Source organism: Biomphalaria glabrata, chromosome 12, assembly GCF_947242115.1.
Source record: "Biomphalaria glabrata chromosome 12, xgBioGlab47.1, whole genome shotgun sequence".
In the NCBI taxonomy this organism is placed as follows: domain Eukaryota; kingdom Metazoa; phylum Mollusca; class Gastropoda; family Planorbidae; genus Biomphalaria; species Biomphalaria glabrata.
The window spans coordinates 10,228,186-10,252,333 of NC_074722.1; the positions used below are offsets into that span (position 1 = coordinate 10,228,186).

A 24,148-nucleotide genomic window follows, 5' to 3' on the forward strand; every position below is an offset into this window, starting at 1 on the left:
CTTTTTTTTTTTTATTAAATTCCATCTACTAACTCACACTTTTTTAAGTTCGAATTATTTATTTTGAAAAAAAAAATCTTATCGAGCTGAAATTTTGACCAAAATAAAACTTTTTCTGCGTGACAAGCATTTTATTAAAATCTTTTAGAAACATCACTTCATTGATCATTGCGGTTATGCAATTCTAAACCTCTGACTGACTGACTCATTGATCAAGAGATCTCTTAAACTGCCGTACTGATCATTATGAAATTTCGTACACCGGTTCCTTTTACATCCTAGTCGCTTGGAAGCCTGGAAAGAACCGGTTTAGAAAGATCCGCAACCTGAAATATCGGGCCCTAAAAAATGAATGCTCGTATGTATCGGTGCACAATATAAAGCGGGTCTTTTCCAAATCATGTCATTATAACAGGTACACTCATTCAAGGGCTAAACAGGAATTATGTTAGGGAGCTCGTTAAAATGTAGTCTGTTTATTAAAAATAAACGATGGGGATGTTCCGGAAATAATAAATAATATAAAGCCTGGGAACAAATCAACGGGCGTAGCCGGTGTGTACTACTAATCTAAATTTATTCTAATTTCTTTTTGTGACTTCTATCTGGGAAATGTTGATCAAATAGCGACTGACACATATATATCTTAGGCATCAGCAACATAACCTATTCCATTTCGAGTAAGATCCTTATCAATATCAGTTGAGTATAGATCTATATACACATAGAATGAACAAAAAAAAAATACTTCCTGCTGCGTCCAATGGCCTAAATTAAATATGTCGCAACAAGATCTCGATCTAAATGTGATTTGAGCAGTCAATGATTTCATGTATTTCTCTTCCTTTAGAAATGTTTGACAAAAAAAAATATTTTAGAGGTGAGGGACTTGAGAGGTAGGCTGGCTTCATGACTCTAGACACTTAGTTAGTATAGAGACGCACCATAGTTGACGGAATTTGAACGTGACATTTAGTGACATCACGGATATTGGGTTTTAGTTTGTTTTTATGGTATTGTTAGTCAGTTGGTGCTAGGACTTCAAGGTGACAATGTACAGAGACTCGACTACGGCCTTTACGTATTCGACTTCATTCCAGAGTTTAACGGTCTGGACTTAGTCTGTTCAACTTGTTAATGCGTAGGCTTTTTTTCTTAGTAGTTTAATCACATTTAATACGCCCGTAGAAAAACTCTTCGGAGTAATCTGTCGAAGTCAGGCAGCAAGCATACAAGATCTAGGCCTATCCACTAGCGGATCCAGAACTTTGGAGTGGGGGGGGGGGGCGATTTTTTTCCAAACCCTAACCTTAACGCCCAGTAAACCCTAACCCTACGCATAAACGTGCATACAGCGCGCGCGCACGCACACACACACACACGCACGCACACACACACACACATATATGTATATATATATATATATATATATATATATGAGAATAAAAAAAGCAGCATTTCTCAACCTTCGGCGAAAAACAAAACAACTGTGGCAGCGCTATAAGGTTCTCTGGTGAAGTTCGTGGCGAAGCCCCGACGCCATAAGCGTTTTTTTTCTTTTCTTGACAAGTACAGCTCATTATTCATCAATGGAGTTCGGGGCGAAGCCCCGACGCCATAAGCGTTTTCTTGCTTTTTTGACTGCAGAAACGCATTCTCCTGACAAGTACAGCTTATTCTTCACAATGTAGTTCGGGGCGAAGCCCCGACGCCAAAAGCGTTTTCTTGCTTTTTGACTGCAGAAACGCATTCTCCTGATAAGTACAGCTCATTATTCATCAATGGAGTTCGGGGCGAAGCCCCGACGCCAAAAGCGTTTTCTTGCATTCTTCATTGCAGAAACGCATTCTCCTGACATCTACAACCCATTACCCATAAATGAAGTTCGGGGCGAAGCCCCGACGCCAAAAGCGTTTTCTTGCATTCTTCTCTGCAGAAACGCATTCTCCTGACATCTACAACTCATTACTCAGAAATGGAGTTCGGGGCGAAGCCCCGACGCCAAAAGCGTTTTCTTGCATTCTTCACTGCAGAAACGCATTCTCTTGACCTGAAGCTCATTATTCATACTATTAAAAAACGACCTTTCGAATAATGTTGTACTTAAAAAATTATCTAATTTGAATTTATAGGCCCATAATACATTGCAAATAAAACCGATTTGTTCCTTGAAAAGATAGGATACCCCACGTATTTAGATTTTTGCTTTGAGGATCGCCGCCGAAAAAAAAACTTATTCGATAAATAGTATTCAAGAAAGCTCTAGTATAAATTGTGAGTAATAGTCCCAAATTTATTTAGCTAGAAAAATATCAGATTGAGTAAAGGTTGGGAAAAGGCGACTATGAAAACGTTATTTGAGTTTAGAACTCATCTCAATCATGACTCTTATACTGAAAAATTTCGTTTGAATTCTAACTTTTCCAATGCAAAGTCTTTCTTAAAATACTTATGATAACTTCATGTGAAATTACAAAAACTCTGTCTGGAAATGGGAATGGCGGTAGAGTGAAAACGATTAATCCTCGCTCCTTTACTAATTTCTGCTAAAGATTGCATTTGGCATTAAAGAATAGGTATGGGGCGACTCGATATAAGAATTTAATTTATAGTATATATTAATTATATTAGTGACAGAGTTTTTTAATTTTGTAATTTCTTAACTATAATACAAAAAGAAAAAGTATTGATTTGTCCGATGGGGGAAATGCGATTGCATGTATCGCCCCTCCCACCTGGTACAACCCTTTTTCATTTAAATTTACTAATGATACAATTTGAGATTAGAGTGTGGTACGACATATTTACAATGGGTCACATATCAATACGTAGTTTATATTAAATAGATATTCAACTAATTTTATTCACAAACTATGATTCTCCACAAAAATAGGACCGCCCCCCCAGCACTCAGAGGGCTAGAGTGGGGAGGGCAGTACATGCAATCGCCCCCCCCCTCACCCCACCGAATCGGCCAAAATACCAGAAAGGGAGCGACATAATATAAAATGTATATATTAATTATTTTGTTCACAAACTATGATTTCTCCATAAAAACGGACCGCCCCCCCCCACTCAAAGGGTTTAGGTGGGAAGGGCAGAAGAGGTATTCGTCCCCCTCCCCCCCCCCCCCACCAATCGGCAAACAGGGAACGACATAATATAAAGATCGGTTAAAATATCAATAACAAGTTACAAGGATATAGATATTTAATTGATTTTGTTAGCAGGCTGTGATTTCTACCAATAAATTGGACCGCCCCCCCCCACTCGAAAGTGTAGGGGGGGCGGGATTGATACCATCGCCCCCTCCCGACCCCACCAAATCGGCCAACATACTAGAGGGGGGGGCGAAATAATCTAAAAATAGGTTGAAATATAAATAATTAGTATATATTTTTAAAATAAGTAATAAATTCGTATACAAATTGTGTGAATCCTATACTAAAGTTCGTCCGCCCCCCCCCCTTCGGGGGGGGGGTCGGCCGAGTGGGGGGGCGATCGCCCCTACCGCCCCCCCCCCCTGGATCCGCCAGTGGGCCTATCACAATAGCAAAGGAAAGAAGAATTATTAATTTTTTTAAAGTGAAGGGGGTATCTCGGTCAAGGCTGCTTAATATCAAAAGTGATAACCATAAATATAAAGATATCTACTTGTCGAATATCTCTGTTAGAAATTTATGAGCCTATTGAATATTAGAGTATGCATCGAAAGTCAAACACTTTCCAATGTGCTGCTAGATGACTAGGGGAGGTAACTGTGTTTGTCGCTTTCTTTTAAAGTAAGATTTATGGCCTGCGAAACAAAATTATATTAAAAGAGGACAAATATAGATCTAATAGCTTTTTTTTTTATGTATGGAATTATAAAGTGAACAAAATCAATTCTATGCCTCAAATAAGTGTCAAAGTTAGGTTCATATAACTGTGTTTAATGTAAAAATAGACCTTTGTTCAATGCTTCCTTGAGTTCAGTTATTTAATTTAAAAAATCTTGTAATGTATTGATTACACCATTGCGGTATCAATCGCAAACAATTTCCTTTCATCGCAAACAAACCAATTTGATTGAAGTATCGAATAAGGAACGAATCACGTTTAGTCATAAAACTTTGTCAAGTCTTTTTCATGTGGCAACAGAGATAAGTAACACAAACTGATGGTGGTCTATCATTTCTCATTCTATTTACAAAGCTTGTAATAACTCACTCTGTCTGACTTTCTGTCAGTCTGGTAAAATGTTGGAACGCGTTTTTTTCTCCCACACCCATTCTCGGATCAAGTTGAAACTTTGCACAATTGTTCATAGGCTTAGACAATACATGAATCAGCAAAATAAAGAAACGAACTAGTCAATAAATTACTGGTTATTAAATATAATTATTTTGTTTGATACCAACAAGGGAAATTAATCCTTCAGTATTCACACACATGATTAAATATGTTGGGTTTTGTGCACTGAAATAAAATCGGATCAAGTTGAAACTTTACACAATTATTTATTTTACCCAACAAAACATGAATCAATTAAAAAATTAACTAATTATTCAACATTAATTATTGGTAATTAACTATTTTGTATCATAATGGTATTGAAAGGTATATTTTTTTTTTTGAGGGATACAGTTGTAAGTGCGAATGTCTTAGCCTTATATAAGTTGTTGTTTTTTTTTTTCAAAAAGTATTTTTTTTTATTTTGCTTGTTATTTCTTGAAATACTTCATTATTGCGATTAGTCTTCCCAGCAATCTCTGCACAATCAAAATGATCTAGCAATAGTCCATCTCAAAACATTCATGTACATCTATTTATTGAACTTTTTACTGAACACAAAAACAAAGGAATTCAATGAACCATAATAATACGAACTGAAACCGTGTTAGAAATACAAGTAGTCAGCTAAATTTAATTATAACAGTCAAACCAGAGTTTTAAATGTGTGGCCAAGTCTGTAGTTATATTTTCCCATGCATATACATAACTGTCGAATTTCTAGAAAAACTGTCAGAGCCGTTTTCAAAATGTAACGCCCGTTTGATTACCGAGCCCATAAAGCACTTGCAAGCTAGCTGGAGGACTTGTAGAAAGATCTTGATTACAGCACACAAGACACGCACAAACACACAGTCTCGAGGATGCATAAATCTCAAACATCTACACATTTACTCTCAAACATCTACACATATACACCTCAAACATCTACACATATACACCTCAAGCATCTACACATATACACCTCAAACATCTACACATAGACACCTCAAACATCTACACATATACACCTCAAACATCTACACATAGACACCTCAAACATTTACACATATACACCTCAAACATCTGCACATCTACACCTCAAACATCTACACATAGACACCTCAAACATCTACACATATACACCTCAAACATCTACACATAGACACCTCAAACATCTACACACATACACCTCAAACATCTACACATAGACACCTCAAACATCTACACATATACACCTCAAACATCTACACATAGACACCTCAAACATCTACACATAGACACCTCAAACATCTACACATAGACACCTCAAACATCTACACACATACACCTCAAACATCTACACATATACACCTCAAACATCTACACATATACACCTCAAACATCTATACCTCAAACATCTACACATATACACCTCAAACATCTACACATATACACCTCAAACATCTACACATATACACCTCAAACATCTACACATATACACCTCAAACATCTACACATATACTCTGTAAGTGTGTGCACGTCACATTTAACGTGTGTGTAGGAGACACAAAGAAGAAATGAGAGAAAGACTATAGCGGAAGATGGATGTGTATTGACTACGTCGTGTTTACGATCCCCTTGATATACACCCAGTAAACAAACTGTTTCGGCTATCTATCTATCTCTAGTAGTGAACTGACTAGACTGAAGTTGACAACATTTAAATTCAAACAAAACGATTAGGCCTCTTCATGTCTCCGGTATAATATTTAACACATCAAAATTTACAGCCATATTTTTTGTGGGTGTATAGCAGAGAGTGTTTAAAGTGAGACCCCTCTTCAGACAGAGAGATAAAAAAATACGATCAAGATATATAATGTTGGTTGTCGCAAAAACAATATTTACGTGTGGGTGTCGTGATTGTTTGCCTATTAGAAAGCCGTATTTTTCGTATGATTCTGTTTCTAAATGTTGAGTGTTCGAAGTATTCTTGGGTAGCCTTTGTTTACTCCATAAAGCTGAATGCTAGAGAAATTAAATTTTACAGTGCTAAAAATTGCACTAACAAATACCGTTATTTGTTTTTATACTTAGATTATCAACTCTGTGTGATTTGTACACCCGGAAACACCAAAAAAAAGCTACCTATGTTTAGTTATATATATAATATATATATTTATTTATTTATTTTCTTAATTTTAATCTAGGCATATCTTCGTCACCATTATATATACATAATAGATTAAATTAAATGTCTATGTGGTATATTTACCTAGTTATCCAGCCAAGAAGTGGTTAATGGTATTCGAGTTTAGATTAGTTTGTAACTCAGAGTTAAGAACTCGATACATCAAAAATATGTTTAATAATAATAATATGATTAAATAACTTGGACATGACAAGTAAATCTAATTAATAACTAAAAATTAATAAATAATTACAAGAATAACGAAACTTAGTTACTATAATACCTTTTTTTTTTTTTTTTTTTTGCAGACTGGAGCTATTCAGGAGAAAATGGTAAGTGAACTCAATATTAAACTTTCTTTTTCTCTCTTTCCCACTATCACTTCCACCCCCTTTCCTCTCTCTTTCTCTTTCTCTCTCTCTCTCTCTCTCTCTCTCTCTCTCTCTCTCTCTCTCCAGATTACGCGTCTTCATTTTAATGTTCACTTTCTCTCTGTGCTCATTCTCTTTTCAACACTTTCTACGTCTGTCTCCTCTTATTTAGTTTTTCTCTTTCTATTTGTCTCTTTATCTTTCTTTTTACAAATCTTATATCAACTCACTCCGTCTGTTTGTCTGTCTGGACTACAAATTTTATACACATTACTTCTCCCACTTCCCATTCTAGGATCAAATTGAAACTTTGCACTATTATTCATAGTCCCTAACGAAACACGAATCAATAAAAAAAAAATCAGATTAATTGATTAATTAGTGGTAATTCATTATTTTTATATCGAAAATAGGAAATAAATATCACAGTATTGATATGTATAGCTGTAAATATGCAGGTCTTTCAGTTATATAAGCTTTAGTTTAAAAAACATTTTTTTTAATATTTCGCTTTTTTTCCCTCAAAAGATGGGGAAGGAGAGAGAGGAAGAAGTGATATGTTTTAGACCCGATTGAAATTATTTTAGTCCCAACTCTGTCTTGCTCAAATCTTGGAAAAGTTGATGTACCACTGTGAAAATACAACTATCATCTTTGTAGCCTCTTGATATAAATATATATATATATATATATATATATATATATATATATATATATATATATATATATATATATATTGACTGCTTCCCACCCCACCTTTCCTTTCATTTTCCCCCAAGTTTTCTGTCTTTCATTTTCTTTCTTCTTCTCTTTTTCTCTTTCTCTCTCTTTCTCTCTCTTTCTCTGTCTCTCTCTCTGTCTCTCTCTCTTTCCCTCTCTCTCTCTCTTTCTCTCTCTCTTTGTCTCTTTCTCTATCTCTCTTTCTCTCTCTCTTTCTCTCTCTCTCTTTGTCTCTCACTCTCTTTGTCTCTCTCTCTTTGTCTCTCTCTCTCTTTGTCTCTCTCTCTTTCTCTCTCTCTAAAGACTCTCGCTTAAGACTCTCGTTACGATGGAGAGAGAGAGTTCGTTCCTATCCCTTTTCCTTTTCCCTGACGGCCTGCAGGAGATCTGGACCAGGTCGTAATCATCTTCCTTTCTGGAGCAACGTCTGAAACTTACAAAACAAAACCAACAAAACAAACTAAGCCTGTTTGCAGGGCCGGATTTAAGGCTACAGCCCCGTGGACTCCACAGGAAATGGACTCCACAAGAAAGGGGCATCTACAAAAGATAAAAATATATCCGAATTTCGACTTTAAGTTGTTGTTTTTTTTTCTAAAATTTTTTGGTCGCATTTTTACGGCTGTCAAAATGTCGTGATTAAGAAGTGTACGCTTCGGAATAAATAAATACAGCTCCGGATTTACGACAGTGCGTATTCTAAGGGCCTTACAATCCACAAACTCAAAAATATACCCATTTTAAAACTGAAAAGTGAGATACAAAAGAAAAATACTGTATATCTTCCTTCCAGCGCTCACCACAGATTTAGCTATAACTAGTTTCATTTATTAAATTCATTAATTAAAGTTTTCGAAAAATGTGGGGGCTCCACAAAAACTTGTCCCGGGGCCTCCATATACATAAATCCGGCCCTGCGTTCCTGTGTGTTTATTGTTGAGTGCTTGTGTAGCTTTGTTTTGGTGTGTTTATTGTTGAGTGCTTGTGTAGCTTTGTTTTGGTGTGTTTATTGTTGAGTGCTTGTGTAGCTTTGTTTTGGTGTGTTTATTGTTGAGTGCTTGTGTAGCTTTGTTTTGGTGTGTTTATTGTTGAGTGCTTGTGTAGCTTTGTTTTGGTGTGGTGTCTGTGCTTCATCCTTCAGTAAAATAATCTGCAAACAGCTATAATGATAAAACTTTAATTTCTTTCTTTTTCTGGTCTGAAATGTTTTAGGGCCGGAATTCTGGCAAGTTAACTACAAGACGTGCGGCCAACAGAGTCAGTCACCAATCAATATTTACGAAGGTGATGTCACGGTCAACACAAAACTTCCCCCCTTCGTGTACAGAAATTATGACGTGGATACAGACATGACTCTGACCAACAACGGTCACTCAGGTAAGTTAGTCCAGTGTTTCTCTAACTGTGGTCTGCGGACCCCAAGGGTCCGCTAGACTCTAGACTAGACCACCGAAAGATGAAAATTGTGTACAATGGAAAAAACCTCTTCGCTGAAAGCCATTTTATCCAATCAGATAATTTGAATAATTATCAACTCGCCCCTCCCTTCTGTTTAATATGTGCAATATGTGTACTATTGTATGTCGGACTAAACTAAAGATTTGAACAAAATCTTTACTTGGATATTTCCGACTGGGTATTGCGCCATTTTGCGCGTGGACAAACTCAGATCCCAACGATAGATGAATCCATACTGATACAAGATCAGCTTATTAAATACCCACCCACGAAGAACTTAAACCAATGTTTAAACAGGGATACCACAAATTCGGGTTACAAAATCATATTCCAAATTGAAATCCTGCATTATGGGTCATTGTAAAAAAAGTTGCTGACTGCTTCCCCGTCTTCTTATTACGTACAACGAAAGATTCAGTGCCGTCATGGACATCAGCATAAAAAAGAAAGAAAGAAACCGACTCGACATTTGTCCTCATAAAATCTCGTCAGCCTCATCCAAGTCAATTTTTTTTTTATTTTAAACGAAAGTTATAATCTCAATAAATACTCCACTAATATTTGATTTACATTTGTTACTTATCTTTTTCTTCTTCTTGAAACTGTCAGGCAGAGTTGAGCCTTAGGCTCTTGGAACTCTAGGCCATCAAAAGTGAACAAGAGCTCCCTCTCACCGGCCTGAATGAGAACAGTGTTCTGTCTGGGCCGGGTGCACAGGGATCCCTGCCATTTTCCTTTTCTATACCAGGCTAACTGTGCAAGACACGCCATTTATGTAACGGCCCCTTGAGGAACGGCGCCTGGATTGTGACAAGGTTGTGGGAGCTTTTTTACAACTCCGCGCAGTGCAATGAGGATGCTCTCGCACCCCCTTAGGCACCCCCACGGGAGTCTTGTTTTTCTACCCTTTAGCCTAATCGTTTCCTCCTACGATCGTTTCCACCCGGGCGCCACTATGACGCAGGTTAGCATGCCCGGATTGTTACTTATATAATGTGCCTTTTTTGTAGCTTTTTCATTTCGGGGTAAGTGGGGAAATTTTGAGTAAAGGGGTCCCCGTGTCAAAAGAGTTGGTCACCCTAAGCAGGGTTACATTTAAGTAACACGATCTATAACTTAAGGGCCCCCAAAAAAATTAGCTCTGACATATGAAATCTAAGCTTAAGGGCCCCATATTTCAAGTCTAATGAGGCGCTGAACCTAAGACTTCACAAGTGAAACCGAGTTCGTTATGTATGACATGAGGAACGTCCTTCAATCGCATAATTATTCACCGCGTCATTGAACTCAATTTGACCTCTCATATTTACATAACTAGGTGACCAGGCAAAGGCCGCTATCCGCCGGCGGTCGATTAAAGTCTTCTTCTTCCCTGTCTTCGGCAAGGGCTTTTCTTTGGGCCTCAAATATGTGTCCCGCGGCCTTCGTGAGCGCTCTCCAACTGCATCTTCCAGAGACAATCTTCTACCAGTTGTTTTGTTGTTGTTTTTTTGTGTGTGTCCCAGTGATGTCGATATGGAGTGATCTTTATTGTGCTTCCGTGGAGCACCTGTTAACTTTAGGCTCGACCAAAAAAATAAAATCGCGGTATCAACGGTTTTGTCTGCGTCAGATGTGGCAAAATATGGAGGTCGCAAATGGGTTTCCGTAGTTCTGTGAAAGACTCATCTTTAATGTTGGGAATCGAAGAAATTGTTATTCAAAGTCTCCAAGCATAGTTTAGAAGGGGAGGTGGAGAAGGAGAGAGGACTAGGTCATAACACACTTTAAGTGTCTCATTTTTATGATTACCCCCCCCCCCTTCGATGACCCTTCACCTTGCTTTCTTCCTCGTTAGCCTCCCAGGTTAATTGCTCAAAGGATGGCTTTTATCAAGGTTCAGGAAACCGTTTAAATCTTGGGGAAAAGCTTTGGAAACCATGGAAAATAAACTTTATAAACAAATGTGGTGAATAGTTTATGACACACGGGCTCAATGTCGACCAAGTTGATGAATTACTATTTGCAACACTGAATATGTCTTTAGCTTGAGACAGTTTGGAGTTTTTCGCTTCCTAACTTATTAATTTCAATACACAAACGTCTTCCTGCTTCCTAAGTTATTTGTTTCTTTCTTCAATGCCTACTACCACATGTGTACATATAAGTCAACATTCGTTTCTTTGTTTCTAATTATTTCGCAAAATTACATATATATATATTTTATAGATAAAATTATTTTAATTCGAATATTTCATTACTTTTAAAGAGTACTTGGTTCTACAGTAGTCATTAACAAATGGACTAAAAACCACTTCTTTTTTTTTAGCGATGGTTGTTCTGGGAGAAAGTTCTCAACTTTTGATTTCTGGTGGCGGTCTAGTTGGTCAATACAAAGCAATTCAGTTTCATTTCCACTGGGGCGAAATGTCCAACACTGGCTCGGAACATCTTCTTAGTGGTCACGCCTTTCCTATGGAGGTCAGTTTTTTATATTTTTTTCAAAACTTATAACAACTCACTCTGTCTGTCCGTCTGTCTGTCTGGTACAATTTGTTTTACACGTCATTTCTCCCAGTCTCGGATCGAGCTGAAACTTTGCACAATTATTCATTGTTCCTAAAAATTATGAATCAATTAAAAAAAAACTATTTAATTAATAAGTGGTATCTTATTTAGTTTGATATTGATTAAGGGAAATAAATCTTACAGTATTGATATACATCGCTATAAATACACAGTTCTTCCCTTTGATAAGCTTTGCTTTTTTAAATTTTGATTGTTTTTATGTTTTCGTTTCTTAAAATATATTTTAAAATAGTTACATCTTACTCCAACTTATTGGACAGTGTTGAAAACAAGGTTACAAAGACAGTTAGTGTCGAAAGTGGAAACACAAACTCAAAATCGGCCTCCGAAGTGGTCCACCCAGGCAGGTAAAAAGGCAGGTTTCAATATTTTCAGAAAGAATATCAGAATGAAATTCTATCAAAGGAAAATGACAGAGAAGAATGGAGAAAGATCTTATGTGGTGCCCCAACGGCCCAGGAGACCAAGTGATAGGTGAAAGTGAAGGTGAAGTTAAATGTGACCTGGCCTAACTGATGTCATATAATGATAATAATCATATAATGACGTCAAGCCTAAACCTAACTATTTTGTTTTTCTAAACTAAAGTCTTACATTATTACATCCTGACCCAAAACTCCTGCAGGACGGCAGGGATGATGGGACCCGTCGGGTCGAAAGTCCGAAGCGCACACCGTACTATCAGTCATCCATATTCATATATGGTAAAGTTCAGACTTTGCGATCTATAGGAAAATGATGCTAAGGTCATCTGTTTCTGTGGCAACGGTTTACAAGCATGGTGTCATGTATGCATATACCTAACAACAACCAACCGCTTTTACTTTCCCCCAACTAAAGTCAGGTACCCAGGCGCCCTAAAAAAATAAACGGTCTTCACCAATATGCGAATCCAGGAGCCCAGGTATAGAAGCCAAGCGCTTAACCACTCAGCCACCTCAGCACATTTCGCTTGCATTAATTTTGTTTCGTATGTCTTCCATGTAGCTCCATATAGTGCACTACAACACCAAGTACATGAATGTAAGTGAAGCCTTGAAATATCATGATGGGCTGGCTGTATTAGGATTCATGTATCTAGTAAGTCTACAGTTTGTCCCTAACTTTTTTCTTTCTAATCTTTTTAAATTACCATTTTAACCCCTAGGCTAATATTATACTATTTAGCACAATCATCTTTCTATCTATCTATCTATCAATCTATCTATCTATCTATCTATCTATCTATCTATCTATCTATCTATCTTTCTTTCTTTATATATATATATATATATATACATATATATACTCGGTCAGACTATAGTAACGCCACTCCTTGATCAGGAAACATGAAAAGGACCAAGATGCCTGTGTGTAGTCGCTCAATGAACTCTTTTTATTGTGTCTGTTCTATTTAAGTGAATGTTTCTGTTGTGTTGTTTTTATATGAGAAAAGAGTCCTTGTAATCACAACAAATTTCCATAAGGATCAATAAGGCAGTCTTAGTTTATATATATGTCCAGTTACTGCTATTATTTCAGGTCAAATTTTTATCTATACTTTGATTTTCAGACAACTGACACAAACAATTCCAACAACAACTATGCCGATATTGTTGGAAACTTACAAAACATTCAAGTCAAAGGTAATTTCTACAAATGTTATATTCACTCTGTCTGTTTGTTTGTCTGTCTGTCTAGTAAATAATGTGTAAACGTCATTTCTCTCAAAACCATTCATTGGCATAGACAAGACATGAATCAATAAAATAAAAGTAACCAATTAGTCAATTAATTAATTAATGGTAATTAATTATTTTATTTGATACCGACAAGGGAAACTAATCCTTCAGTATTCACATATATGGCTAATTTTTTTGGGTTTAGTCCCCTTAAATAATTGTTAACGTTATTTGTCACGCATTCTCCGATCAAGTTGATACTCTAAACAAGTATTTATTGTATCTAACAAAACATGATTCAATTTTTTTTAAAATACCCAAATAGCCAATTAATTATTTGTAATTAATTATTTTGTTTGATATCGATTAAGGGGAATAACTTGTACATTATTGATAGATATAGTTTTAAACCCATTAGATAAGATTTTTTAAAAAGGATTTTTTATATTTTGCTTGGTATTTACAAAGCTTATATCAACTTCTTCTAGTAAAAAGGTTTGTACCTGTTATTTCTCCCAAAACCAATCTTGGATCAACTTGAAATTTTGCACAAGTATTTCTTGTATCTGACTAAACAAGAATCAATAAAATAATTAACCAATTAATTGACTATTGGTAATTAATTACCTTGTCTAGTTTGTAACAAAAGAAAGAAATTGTACTAAACAGATGTGGTGGTATAAGTTGAATTAGTCCATTTATACTTCGTGTAGAGAATTAGGTCGCCGCATAAAAGTTTAAAACTAACAATAGATAATTATAAAACCTTCTATTTTCATAAGCACTTTGCTGGCTCAGTAGTTCGCATGATTGGCTTGAGCCCTGGAGTTCGAATTCAAGTAGTACAGCACGTTATTTCTCCGACATCCCAAACTCGGATCAAGCTTATATTTTTCACAATTATTTCTTGTACCTGACAACACAAGAATCAAGAATAAAAAAAAAAAAAATAGCGAAATAACTATTGGTAATTAATTTTTTTTTTGGTATCTCGAACAAGGGAAAGAAATAATACTTGACGGATATTGTGGTATAAGCTGAAAAAGTTCCCTTTATAGGTCGCCGCTTTAAAGCAGGCTTGAAACAAATAATAGATAACTATATAATCTTGTATGTTCTATTTTCGTATGCACCTCACAAGCAGAGTAGTTAGAATGTCGGCTTGAGGAGGCGCGAGTCATGAGTTCGAATTCAGGTCGCCCCCCCCCTTTTTTTTATAAATGCTTTCAAAAAAGATTATGGTAAAAATTCACCCAGATAACCCCTCCTTTCTTCAGCTGGTATTTCTTAAAAACAATTACTGTGGGGAAACAAATAATAGTAATACAATTCGTTCTTATCTGTATTGAACATTACGGCGGTATATTCATGATTGAATACTTTTGCATGTTTCTTCAGGTGCTACAGTGCAGTTAAATAGAAGTAAAGTAGCATCATTACTGCCTGCAAGTTATCTAGACTTCTATCGCTATGCTGGTAGTTTGACCACACCTACATGTGACCAGTCTGTGATATGGACAGTTTTTGTAGATCCAATATACATTTCTGAGAATCAGGTACTTACCATTGTAATCCTTTATAATAACAGGGATCATTCATTGGACTGACTTTAACAGTTGCAATTAAGTTTTTATAACAAGTACATTGTCAAATAAAACAACTCACGTTCCATTGGTTAGATCAATAAAAGAATAAAAATTCTCTGTTTGGGACCCCTCAACTCAAGAAAACATGAAGAAACAGGAACAGACACAAAATAGAGCAGTGAGATTCATAACAAACGAATATTCACATTTGACTAGAGTAACACCTTTAGTAAAATCACTAAATTTAGAAAGCCTTCAGGGCAGATTGCTTGTATACAAGCCGGTGGAAGAGAACGTCTACTGATTCAATAGGTCTCAACTCTAATGACAATAGTAATAAGATCACTTACAGTCGTCTGATGTCGGTGTTGACACTGGCTTAGATTGATTTCTTTGTCTCCTAACTATGTCACTAGGCAGTCGCTATGTCACGTGATATATACATGTGTATGTGGTGCTATATTTAGGCTGTGATACCTAACATAAGCATGCGTAGTATATAAAGGCAATATAAATGCAGACTGGGTCTGCGTGGTCACGTGCATTCATCCTTAATCTTTCTTTGCGATCGAAGGCGTTCCTTTATCATTGCCGACTCATCCTTTTTTTTTGATGAATGTTTTTAAAAAAGTCAGAAAGAACTAGATCAGAGGCGCGCCTTAGGGAGTGGAAAGTGGGGGCAACCTCCAGGCCCCCATGATGGGGAGGGGGTGGCTCCGCGATGAGGAGAATTATTTTGTCAGCGTCAGCCCATCGTACATATATTCTAGGCCCTAATATAACAACCTCCCATGGTTCCGGGCACTGTTATTGGCTGAGCGCTTAAGCTTTTGGCTTCCAATCGGGGGTCCAGGGTTCGAATCCTGACTAAATGGTATCAATACTTATTTTGTGTCTCATTCTCATATATCGAATCTGCTGTTCGTTAATGTTTACTTCATGCTGTTCGTTAATGTTTACTTCATGCTGTTCGTTAATGTTTACATTTAGCTCAACGAGTTCAGGAAATTGTTGGATGCTCACAATCATACAATGTCCAAGAACTTTAGACCCGTCCAACCCCTGAACAGAAGAACTGTTGTCTCCAATTATAAGCCTCGTAAGTAGCTTAATGTTTAGGTCAATGTTATTTTTTTTTTACAAAGCTTATATCATCTCACTCTGTTTGTCTGTCTGTCTGTCTGGTAAAAAGTTTGTACACGTTATTTTTCACACACCCAATCTCGGATTAAGCTGAAATTTTGCAAAAAAATTGGCTGAGCGCTTAAGCTTTTGGCTTCCAATCGGGGGTCCAGGGTTCGAATCCTGCTAAAGACTGAGATTTTTATTTCGGGATCTTTGGGTCCGTCTGAGTCCACCCAGCTCAGATGGGTACCTAACATTAATTGGGGAAAAAGTAAAGGAAGATTGACGTTATTCTGGCCACATGACAATCTCATTAACCGTAACAGAAACAGATGACCTTTACATCACCTGCCCTATAGACCACAAGGTCTGAAATGGGAACTTTACTTTTTTATGTCTTTTACCTGACTACATAAGAATCAATTTAAAAAAATGAAATAATTAGTTTCTTAACTTTTGATTTTTTTTTTTTGGTATCTTGGACAAGGTAAAGAATTCGTGGTGGTATAAGTTAAATTAGTTGCCTTGAATGAACATTTTATTTATTCATTTCAATAACGATCAAGTAAACATTCACCAAGATTTCAGCTTCTTCCCACCATCTTTCACAACTGGCCCAGGTGCAAGTGAGAGCTAAGAGCTAAACAAAAAACTATTGATACAAATATTTAGATTTATTATGTCTAGGCTAACTGTACATAATAGAGACTGATCCAAACTAATTGATACAATTATACTAAACATAAGCTTTGTCAGACAGAACAGTGTACACTGTTCTCATTCAGGCCGGTGAGAGGGAGCTCTTGTTCACTTTTACTGGCCTAGAGTTTCAAGAGCCCAAGGCTCAACTGTAACTGACAGTTTCAAAAAGAAGAAGAAGAAGAAGAAGACGTATATTTTTTAAAAAGTAATTTATTTTTTTTTTTTTATTTTTTTTTTTTGTTGTTATCAAAACGTAATCTCCATAACTTACTGGAATAACAACAATTGATTTGACAACAGCAGGCCTATACAAAATATCTAAGTAACAGTTGGATTGCATAATGTTGTTCTACCACGCAAGACACGCACTAACTTTGCATCCACTTGGGTATTTGGGGGAAAATTACAAGTTAACGTTATTATCACATTTCAACTACTAGACCATTATTTTTACATTTCTCTCTGTCGACTGTTGCTCCAGTTTATGTTTGCTTTGTTGCCGGCATCTTTTTCTTCGTGATGATGATACCGTTTTGTTGAAGTGAATGTATCTTGCCATCCACTATTTCAAATGTATAACGCTCTAGTGTTTAATCATGTAAATCTGTTTCTGTGCAGATATTCATTGGCAGTACGGTCATGATGAACGTAAGTATAATCTTCAAACAATTAGGATGAGTTTGAAAGTCAGGAGAAAGAGAGAGTGAGAGAATGAAAGAGAGAGAAAGAGAGAGAGTGAGAGAAAGAAAGAGAGAGAGAGAGAGAAAGGGAGAGAAAAGAGAGAGAGTGAGAGAAAGAAAGGGAGAGAAAAGAGAATGAGAGAGAGAAAGAGAGAGAGTGAGAGAAAGAGAGAGAAAAGAGAAAGAGAGAGAGTGAGAGAAAGAGAGAGAAAAGAGAAAGAGAGAGAAAAGAGAAAGAGAGAGAGTGAGAGAAAGAGAGAGAAAAGAGAAAGAGAGAGAGTGAGAGAAAGAAAGAGAGAGAAAAGAGAAAGAGAGAGAGTGAGAGAAAGAGAGAGAAAAGAGAAAGAGAGAGAGTGAGAGAAAGAAAGAGAGAGAAAGAGTGAGAGAAAGAGAGAGAGAGTGAGAGAAAGAAAGAGAGAGAAAAGAGAAAGAGAGAGAGTGAGATAAAGAAAGGGAGAGAAAAGAGAAATAGAGTGAGAGAAAGAGAGAGAAAAGAGAAAGAGAGAGAGTGAGAGAAAGAAAGGTACAGTTAAGAGAAAGAGAGAGAGAGTGAGAGAAAGAAAGAGAGAGAAAAGAGAGAGAGAGAGTGAGAGAAAGAAAGAGAGAGAAAAGAGAGAGAGAGTGAGAGAAAGAAAGAGAGAGAAAAGAGAAAGAGAGAGAGAGAGTGCTGTAGAAGATGAATGCCACCACTCTCCAACTCGGCAGCATCGCCTATCATTGATAAAGGAACCATGCTATCTTACCGCACTAAAGATTGAGAACGAGGATTTCTGGCCCATCTTTGACTAATTTTTTTTTTAACTCTGAGCAGAAATCTTATTGAGGATTTTTACGATAAACTTAACAATGCCAGGGACACTAAACTAAACGTTAATGTTGCCAACTAAACAAAAAATAGTTTTGTAAAAGGAAGATCATAAAAATATTAATTAGCAGTTCTAAAAAGTGAAAAAGAATTATCATATAACTTTTTTAAAACGAAGCTTACCAACACTTCCTTCATTCTTTACACCGGTTACACCAAAAAGGTAGCTATTAATAGTATCTTCGCCATCAATGAAAATCTCTAATTAAAATGTTATATTAGATGTCCAAGCCTTGAGCTTGTGATCTGTCAGGGAATACTTACAGTACTTCGACTTAGATCGATCGTCCCGCGCGGTTTGGCGCCTTTCATAAAAGTTGGTCTCCAGCATTGTTTGCATCCTAGTTGGCGTCCACTGCCCCAGAGATCAGAAATTACAGAGACAAAAACAAAGTCAGTTTTTATTACGAACTAAAACTTTGAAAAACACAATTTCTGTAAACAAACCTCTCTGTTATTCATTCATCATTATTTGCAGTACTGGTTAGGATAGATAACTACATACATGCGTAACGTATCTTTCGAGGTACAGATTTGCTTTATAAACTAACAAAAAACAAAAACTTTAGACATTAACGACTTAAGTAATTAGAGAAGATACGCTGAATATAATTATATTACTGATCCAATTTTCGCTCTATTGTTTAGGATTAAAATAAGAGAAACTGATACTGTTGTCTTATTTTTTTCCAATTTCTCCTCATGTAAACCTAGAATATTGCAGTATCTCTTATCTGCCACACCTAACGTCCCACATGACAAACGTTAATTGATACTGACAGCAGGGATAGACTCTTGCCAACTACACAATTACGTTACCCTATTGTTGTCATTGGCTACTACGATAGTATAGGATGGAAAACCATATTGTGGCAGATCAGAAATGTTGATATACTTATCGAATGAACAACGTAAAAGTTTGAATGAACAACTAGCCATGACATGAAACAGCAGCTGCACAATCTTACATTTAATTCTATTGATAACTTTCATCACACACATTTTTTTTCAGAGATGTTCATCTATCGCGTATAGTTATAAATGGTAAAAAAAAAAAAAGCTAGCTTGGTGTATCCGGTCTATACAAATACAAAAACAAATTTTAATAAAATAATCATCATCTTTTTTTGAAGTAGCGTCTGTATTATATAAAATAAGATAACCAGAAAGGCACATTCCTCGTTCCATATGCTTGGAAAAAATGTGTACAAATGCTCCTTCTTCCCTAGCGCTATAAGAGCATGGAATGGGTTGCCTGAGCCAGCCAGGAAAACCAACGACTTTGCAAAGTTTAAGCCATTGGTTAACATGCATGACTAGATACATGACGCTTAGGGCGTAATCATCTTCTTTTTTTTTTTTTTTTTTGAAGTAACGTCTGTATTTTAAAAGATAAGATATACAATCTACGACGAATTGATAATCTGTTTATTTTTTAAAAGTTTATGATAATTTGTTTTTCATTTTCTGCCCTAATAAAATCATATTTCTGAAGGTCTATCGCTTCAGCACGAAATGATTGTTATTCTTTAGTTGGCAACAGAGATTCTACAATATGGCGTCCTTGTCCTTGTTTGTCATTCTATTTCCGAATGTCTCCCAAACTTTCTGTTTTTATTCTCCTACGTGTTTCTCTTGAGGTCCTCATTATATCGCCTCCACGTTTCAGCGTTAAGGTTTTCAAGTTCTGATTTTATATTGAAAAGAAATGGTCTAGGAGTCAGAACTCATATAAATCAACCTATATACATTACTTTTCAATGTGATATTAATTTTTTTTTTTTTTTTGCTTTTTTGTATCGAATTTAAATGGCTTGGTTTCTTTGCAGTAATTAATTCATTAGCTACACATGGATGTTCCCTTCTATTTTTTTTTTAAGTTTTCGTATGCAAGTGTTCAGATAATTTAGTCATGAAGTTGTTTATAAGTGTTTTGTTGTGTCTATGTCTAAGCTAACCACTGGAAAGATATTTTCGAAAGTTGCGGTGGACAGAATCAATCTCCTATAAATATTGATTACAACATCACGATAGGGCAAAGTACTCTCCCTTTGTTGGCCTATCAAAACTATGAGAAACCACCTTTGTCTGGAATGATACTCAAAAACAATGGACACACAGGTAAATATGGATACCGTAAAATGTTTCAAACCCATATCAATAAAAAATGATTATATAGAGATGGTGTTCTAAATAAATTTAATAGTTTTGTGTAATGTATTCTCTGTGCGTTTGATAAACCTGGTAGACAGTCGAAAGTGGCGCCCAGTGGTCGTTAAAGGAGACGATTAGGTGAATAGGGTCGCAAAACAAGACACATTTTAGGTGCCTAATTACTACGTTGTTTGAGGATTGAAAGAGAGCCCCAACAGCCCGGTTACGATCCACATCCCGTTCCTCAAGGAACCTTTCTGTGGCGTTTCACCCGTGAGGCCACTTTGGTACAGCAATTAAAGAGAAACTGGAGTTTCTTTGATCTGCTCGGCCTTCGGCCTCTTCTCTAGGGCCGAGAGTCTTGAGACACGAGGCACTGAAAATAGGGATGTGATTTGTTAGCATCTATTTGGCTCTCTCCTAGACAGAAAAGTGTTTGCAAGCTCATTGGGTGGATGGTGCTTTCGTTAGCCTACAGTTTGATTACTCCAATCTAACACAATTACTAATGTGGTGGACAGGTGATTGAATAATATAATATAATTAACGTTTTACTGTTGCACACTATCCTATTAGGAAAAGAATGTAACTATTTCTAACTTTCCCGCCTTTCTCAGAAGGTATCTAACTCAACAATTTTTTTGTATACAAACTTTAAACCTCCCCTAAACACCAAAGATAATGTAATCTAAAAATTATTTTTAGTTTATATCATAACGAGCTTCGCCATTGTTCTTCAAAATGCCTTGGAAATTGTGTAGTTTCACGTCTGAGTATACCTTCATAAAGTTCATATATTCCAGCGTTTCTCAATCTATGGGGAAGTAAGGGGCGAGACGTACTGAGAAAAAAAAGGAATGATGCAAAGGCGGTCTTTTTTTTTTCTTTTCTTTAAGCTTAAAAAATTGGTTTCATGTATCATCTCGTGGTAGTCTAGAACGATCGTATTTAATCTTCATTTATGGGGAGTAGACCTTAGCGAGTGGTATAGATACCCAAAAGGGTTGTAAATCAGAATGCATTTCTGTTGTTGTTTTTTTGTTTTACGGTTAGTTAGAGATGCATTTCTAAGTTGATATCTCATTTCTTCTTTGTTTTAACTCAAATAAATATATAATTTTCATTATAAATATGATAAATAATTGCAACAAAAAATAATTAATGATTGATCAATCAGCTTTGCTCTGATCCTGAGTAGACAACCATATCAAGTTATCATTTTATCTTAAATGCTTGATTATCCCCCTTCCAACTATTTTAGTTTGTCAATGGGCTAATTATTATCAGAGAGGTCATGCTGTTCCATAAAATAAACTGCATTTTAGTTTGATTCTTCTAAAACTGTTAAACCTGTTGGTTGGTCACGAAATGGTATTATGTAGTAGAAGCTATTTTACTGGCTTGCTATTGGTGCTCTGTAGATCCGAATTCTTAGACTGTAAGTTATTGTGTTCTAACATATTCCTGTATCTGTTCAGTGGAGCTTGAGCTACTGGGCGACGAGATCGCTATTTTCGCTGGAGGACTGGCCGAGCCTTATATCGCCAAACAGTTCCACTTTCACTGGGGATCCAACTCGTCCAGAGGATCTGAGCATCAACTGGACAGCAAAAGTTATCCCATGGAGGTACAATGACATTGAAAACGTAATTTTACACAGATTTTTTTTTAATTTATAAAACTGTATCTTAAATAGACTTACAAAAAGATAGTCCATGTGTAATACGATAGCATGCCAATCACATTACAATACACAAAATATTTTATTTTCGACAAATTGTGGGAAGCGTGGTCGAGAGGCTAAGTGCGGCTTGCCTTGGCTACCTAGAAAGGGGCTCGAGGTTCGAGGTTCGATACCCGACTCGGGCAGAGTTGTGTTTACTGTGCCTAAAGGCAGCACGGAAAACCAACTCCTAGATACCCCCTCCCCCCCCCCCCCCCACTGGTCCACAAATGAGATTGGACCAAAGCGCTCTGAGCATGCTATAAGCATGAAAGTAGCGCTATATAAATATATATAAATTGTATATCAGCTCACTCCGTCTGTCTGCCTGATGAAAACATTTGAAGACGTTCTTTCTCCCACACCCATTCTCGGTTCAAGTGAAAACTGTAAACAATTATTTACTGTATCTAACAAAATATGATATTCAATTTAAAAAAAAGTCAATTAAATGTTGGTAATTAATTATTTTGTTTGAAATCGAAAAGGGGAATTAAATTCTACATTATTTAGATATATAGTTGTAAATGTGGAGTTCTTTCTCTTAGATAAACTTTGTTATTGGTGTTTTGAAGTATTTTTTATTTGGCTTGTTTGTGGGTGATAAATCTCACCACTGAGCTGCATCCATTGAAGTCTAGCTACGTTTCTTTGGGTTCAATGGAGAGCGTTGACGTTATGAGAAATTATAAAAAAAAAACTGTGACCATTGTAGTTGTTTTTAGGTTAATTTTAGTTTCATCTTATCTTATAAGCCATGTGTAAATCTAGCCGTGCGTGTTAATTAGGTACTTAAACTCTGTTAGGTCGCTGATTTTCCTGCCTGATTCAGACAACCCATTTCATGCTCTTATAGTACTAGGGAAGAAGGCGCATTCTAATTTTAATCTATCTAAGGTTAAATACCATTTTAACTTTGTTTTTGTTTTTTATTTATAAATAAAATTCATTTAAAAGAAACTTGATACTTTGATTTTTTTTTATATAATTTCATCAATATGGGAAATTACATGATAACTAAAATATAAAGTTCTATTGAATGGTACCTCAGACCTACTAGTTGTTTTGTGTCTATCGATCTTTCTTATCCAATGGAATATATTTACATGATCAAACATCACATATAGTATTGAATACGTCCAGGTTACATAAGATGTAGATCTAGATCCATACATTACTGTAGCTGTTATGTTTTTATCTTTCTTTATCTTATAGCTGCACATAGTGCATTACAGAAAGTCTTTAAAAAATCTGACCACAGCTGCTACACAGTATCGAGGAGTTGCTGTTCTTGGCTTTTTCTGTGAGGTATTGTTGCACTTGATCTAATTGAAAAGTGAAGATGTGTATTTACATAGCCTCGAAGAGAACATACCGGAAGTCAAAATGATTCGTGGAATGTCTAAGTGAGAACAATAATTTGTACACCAGTGTTTCTCATACAGTAGACCATGCCCCCGTTGCCCCCTTCCCGAGAAGCGCTTAGTGTTGACAAGAGGGGCTCAATGGGATCTTTTTTTCTCCCCTAAGGACTAACAAATGTGTAGTATTTGCTTTGTAACAAATGTGTAGTATTTGCTTTGTAACAAATGTGTAGTATTTACTTTGTAACAAATGTGTAATATTTGCTAAGACTTTGCTTTGTAACAAATGTGTAGTATTTGCTTTGTAACAAATGTGTAGTATTTGCTTTGTAACAAATGTGTAGTATTTGCTAAGACTTTGCTTTGTAACAAATGTGTAGTATTTGCTAAGACTTTGCTTTGTAACAAATGTGTAGTATTTACTTTGTAACAAATGTGTAGTATTTGTTTTTGTGACAAATGTGTAGTATTTGCTAAGAACTTGCCTTGTAACAAATGTGTAGTATTTGTTTTTGTGTCAAATGTGTAGTATTTGCTAAGAATTTGCTTTGTAACAAATGTGTAGTATTTGTTTTTGTGACAAATGTGTAGTATTTACTTTGTTACAATGTGTAGTATTTGTTTTTGTGACAAATGTGTAGTATTTACTTTGTTACAATGTGTAGTATTTGTTTTTGTGACAAATGTGTAATATTTGCTTGGTAACAAATGTGTAGTATTTGCTTTGTAACTAATGTGTAGTATTCG

General features: G+C 36.0%; 1 protein-coding gene across 2 annotated transcripts in view; it reads left to right on the forward strand.

The window, feature by feature from the left end:
* LOC106070263 (uncharacterized) overlaps positions 1–24,148 on the forward strand; it is a 62,447-nt gene that overhangs the window by 21,814 nt on the left and 16,485 nt on the right. For both annotated transcript variants that reach the window (XM_056006462.1, XM_056006463.1), the window contains exons 3-13: positions 6,733–6,756; positions 8,728–8,892; positions 11,282–11,433; positions 12,529–12,621; positions 13,094–13,166; positions 14,601–14,758; positions 15,779–15,887; positions 17,234–17,263; positions 20,114–20,281; positions 21,793–21,941; positions 23,253–23,345. In XM_056006462.1, the coding sequence (XP_055862437.1) occupies positions 6,733–6,756; positions 8,728–8,892; positions 11,282–11,433; positions 12,529–12,621; positions 13,094–13,166; positions 14,601–14,758; positions 15,779–15,887; positions 17,234–17,263; positions 20,114–20,281; positions 21,793–21,941; positions 23,253–23,345 (1,214 nt within the window). The remainder of the gene's footprint in view (positions 1–6,732; positions 6,757–8,727; positions 8,893–11,281; positions 11,434–12,528; positions 12,622–13,093; positions 13,167–14,600; positions 14,759–15,778; positions 15,888–17,233; positions 17,264–20,113; positions 20,282–21,792; positions 21,942–23,252; positions 23,346–24,148) is intronic.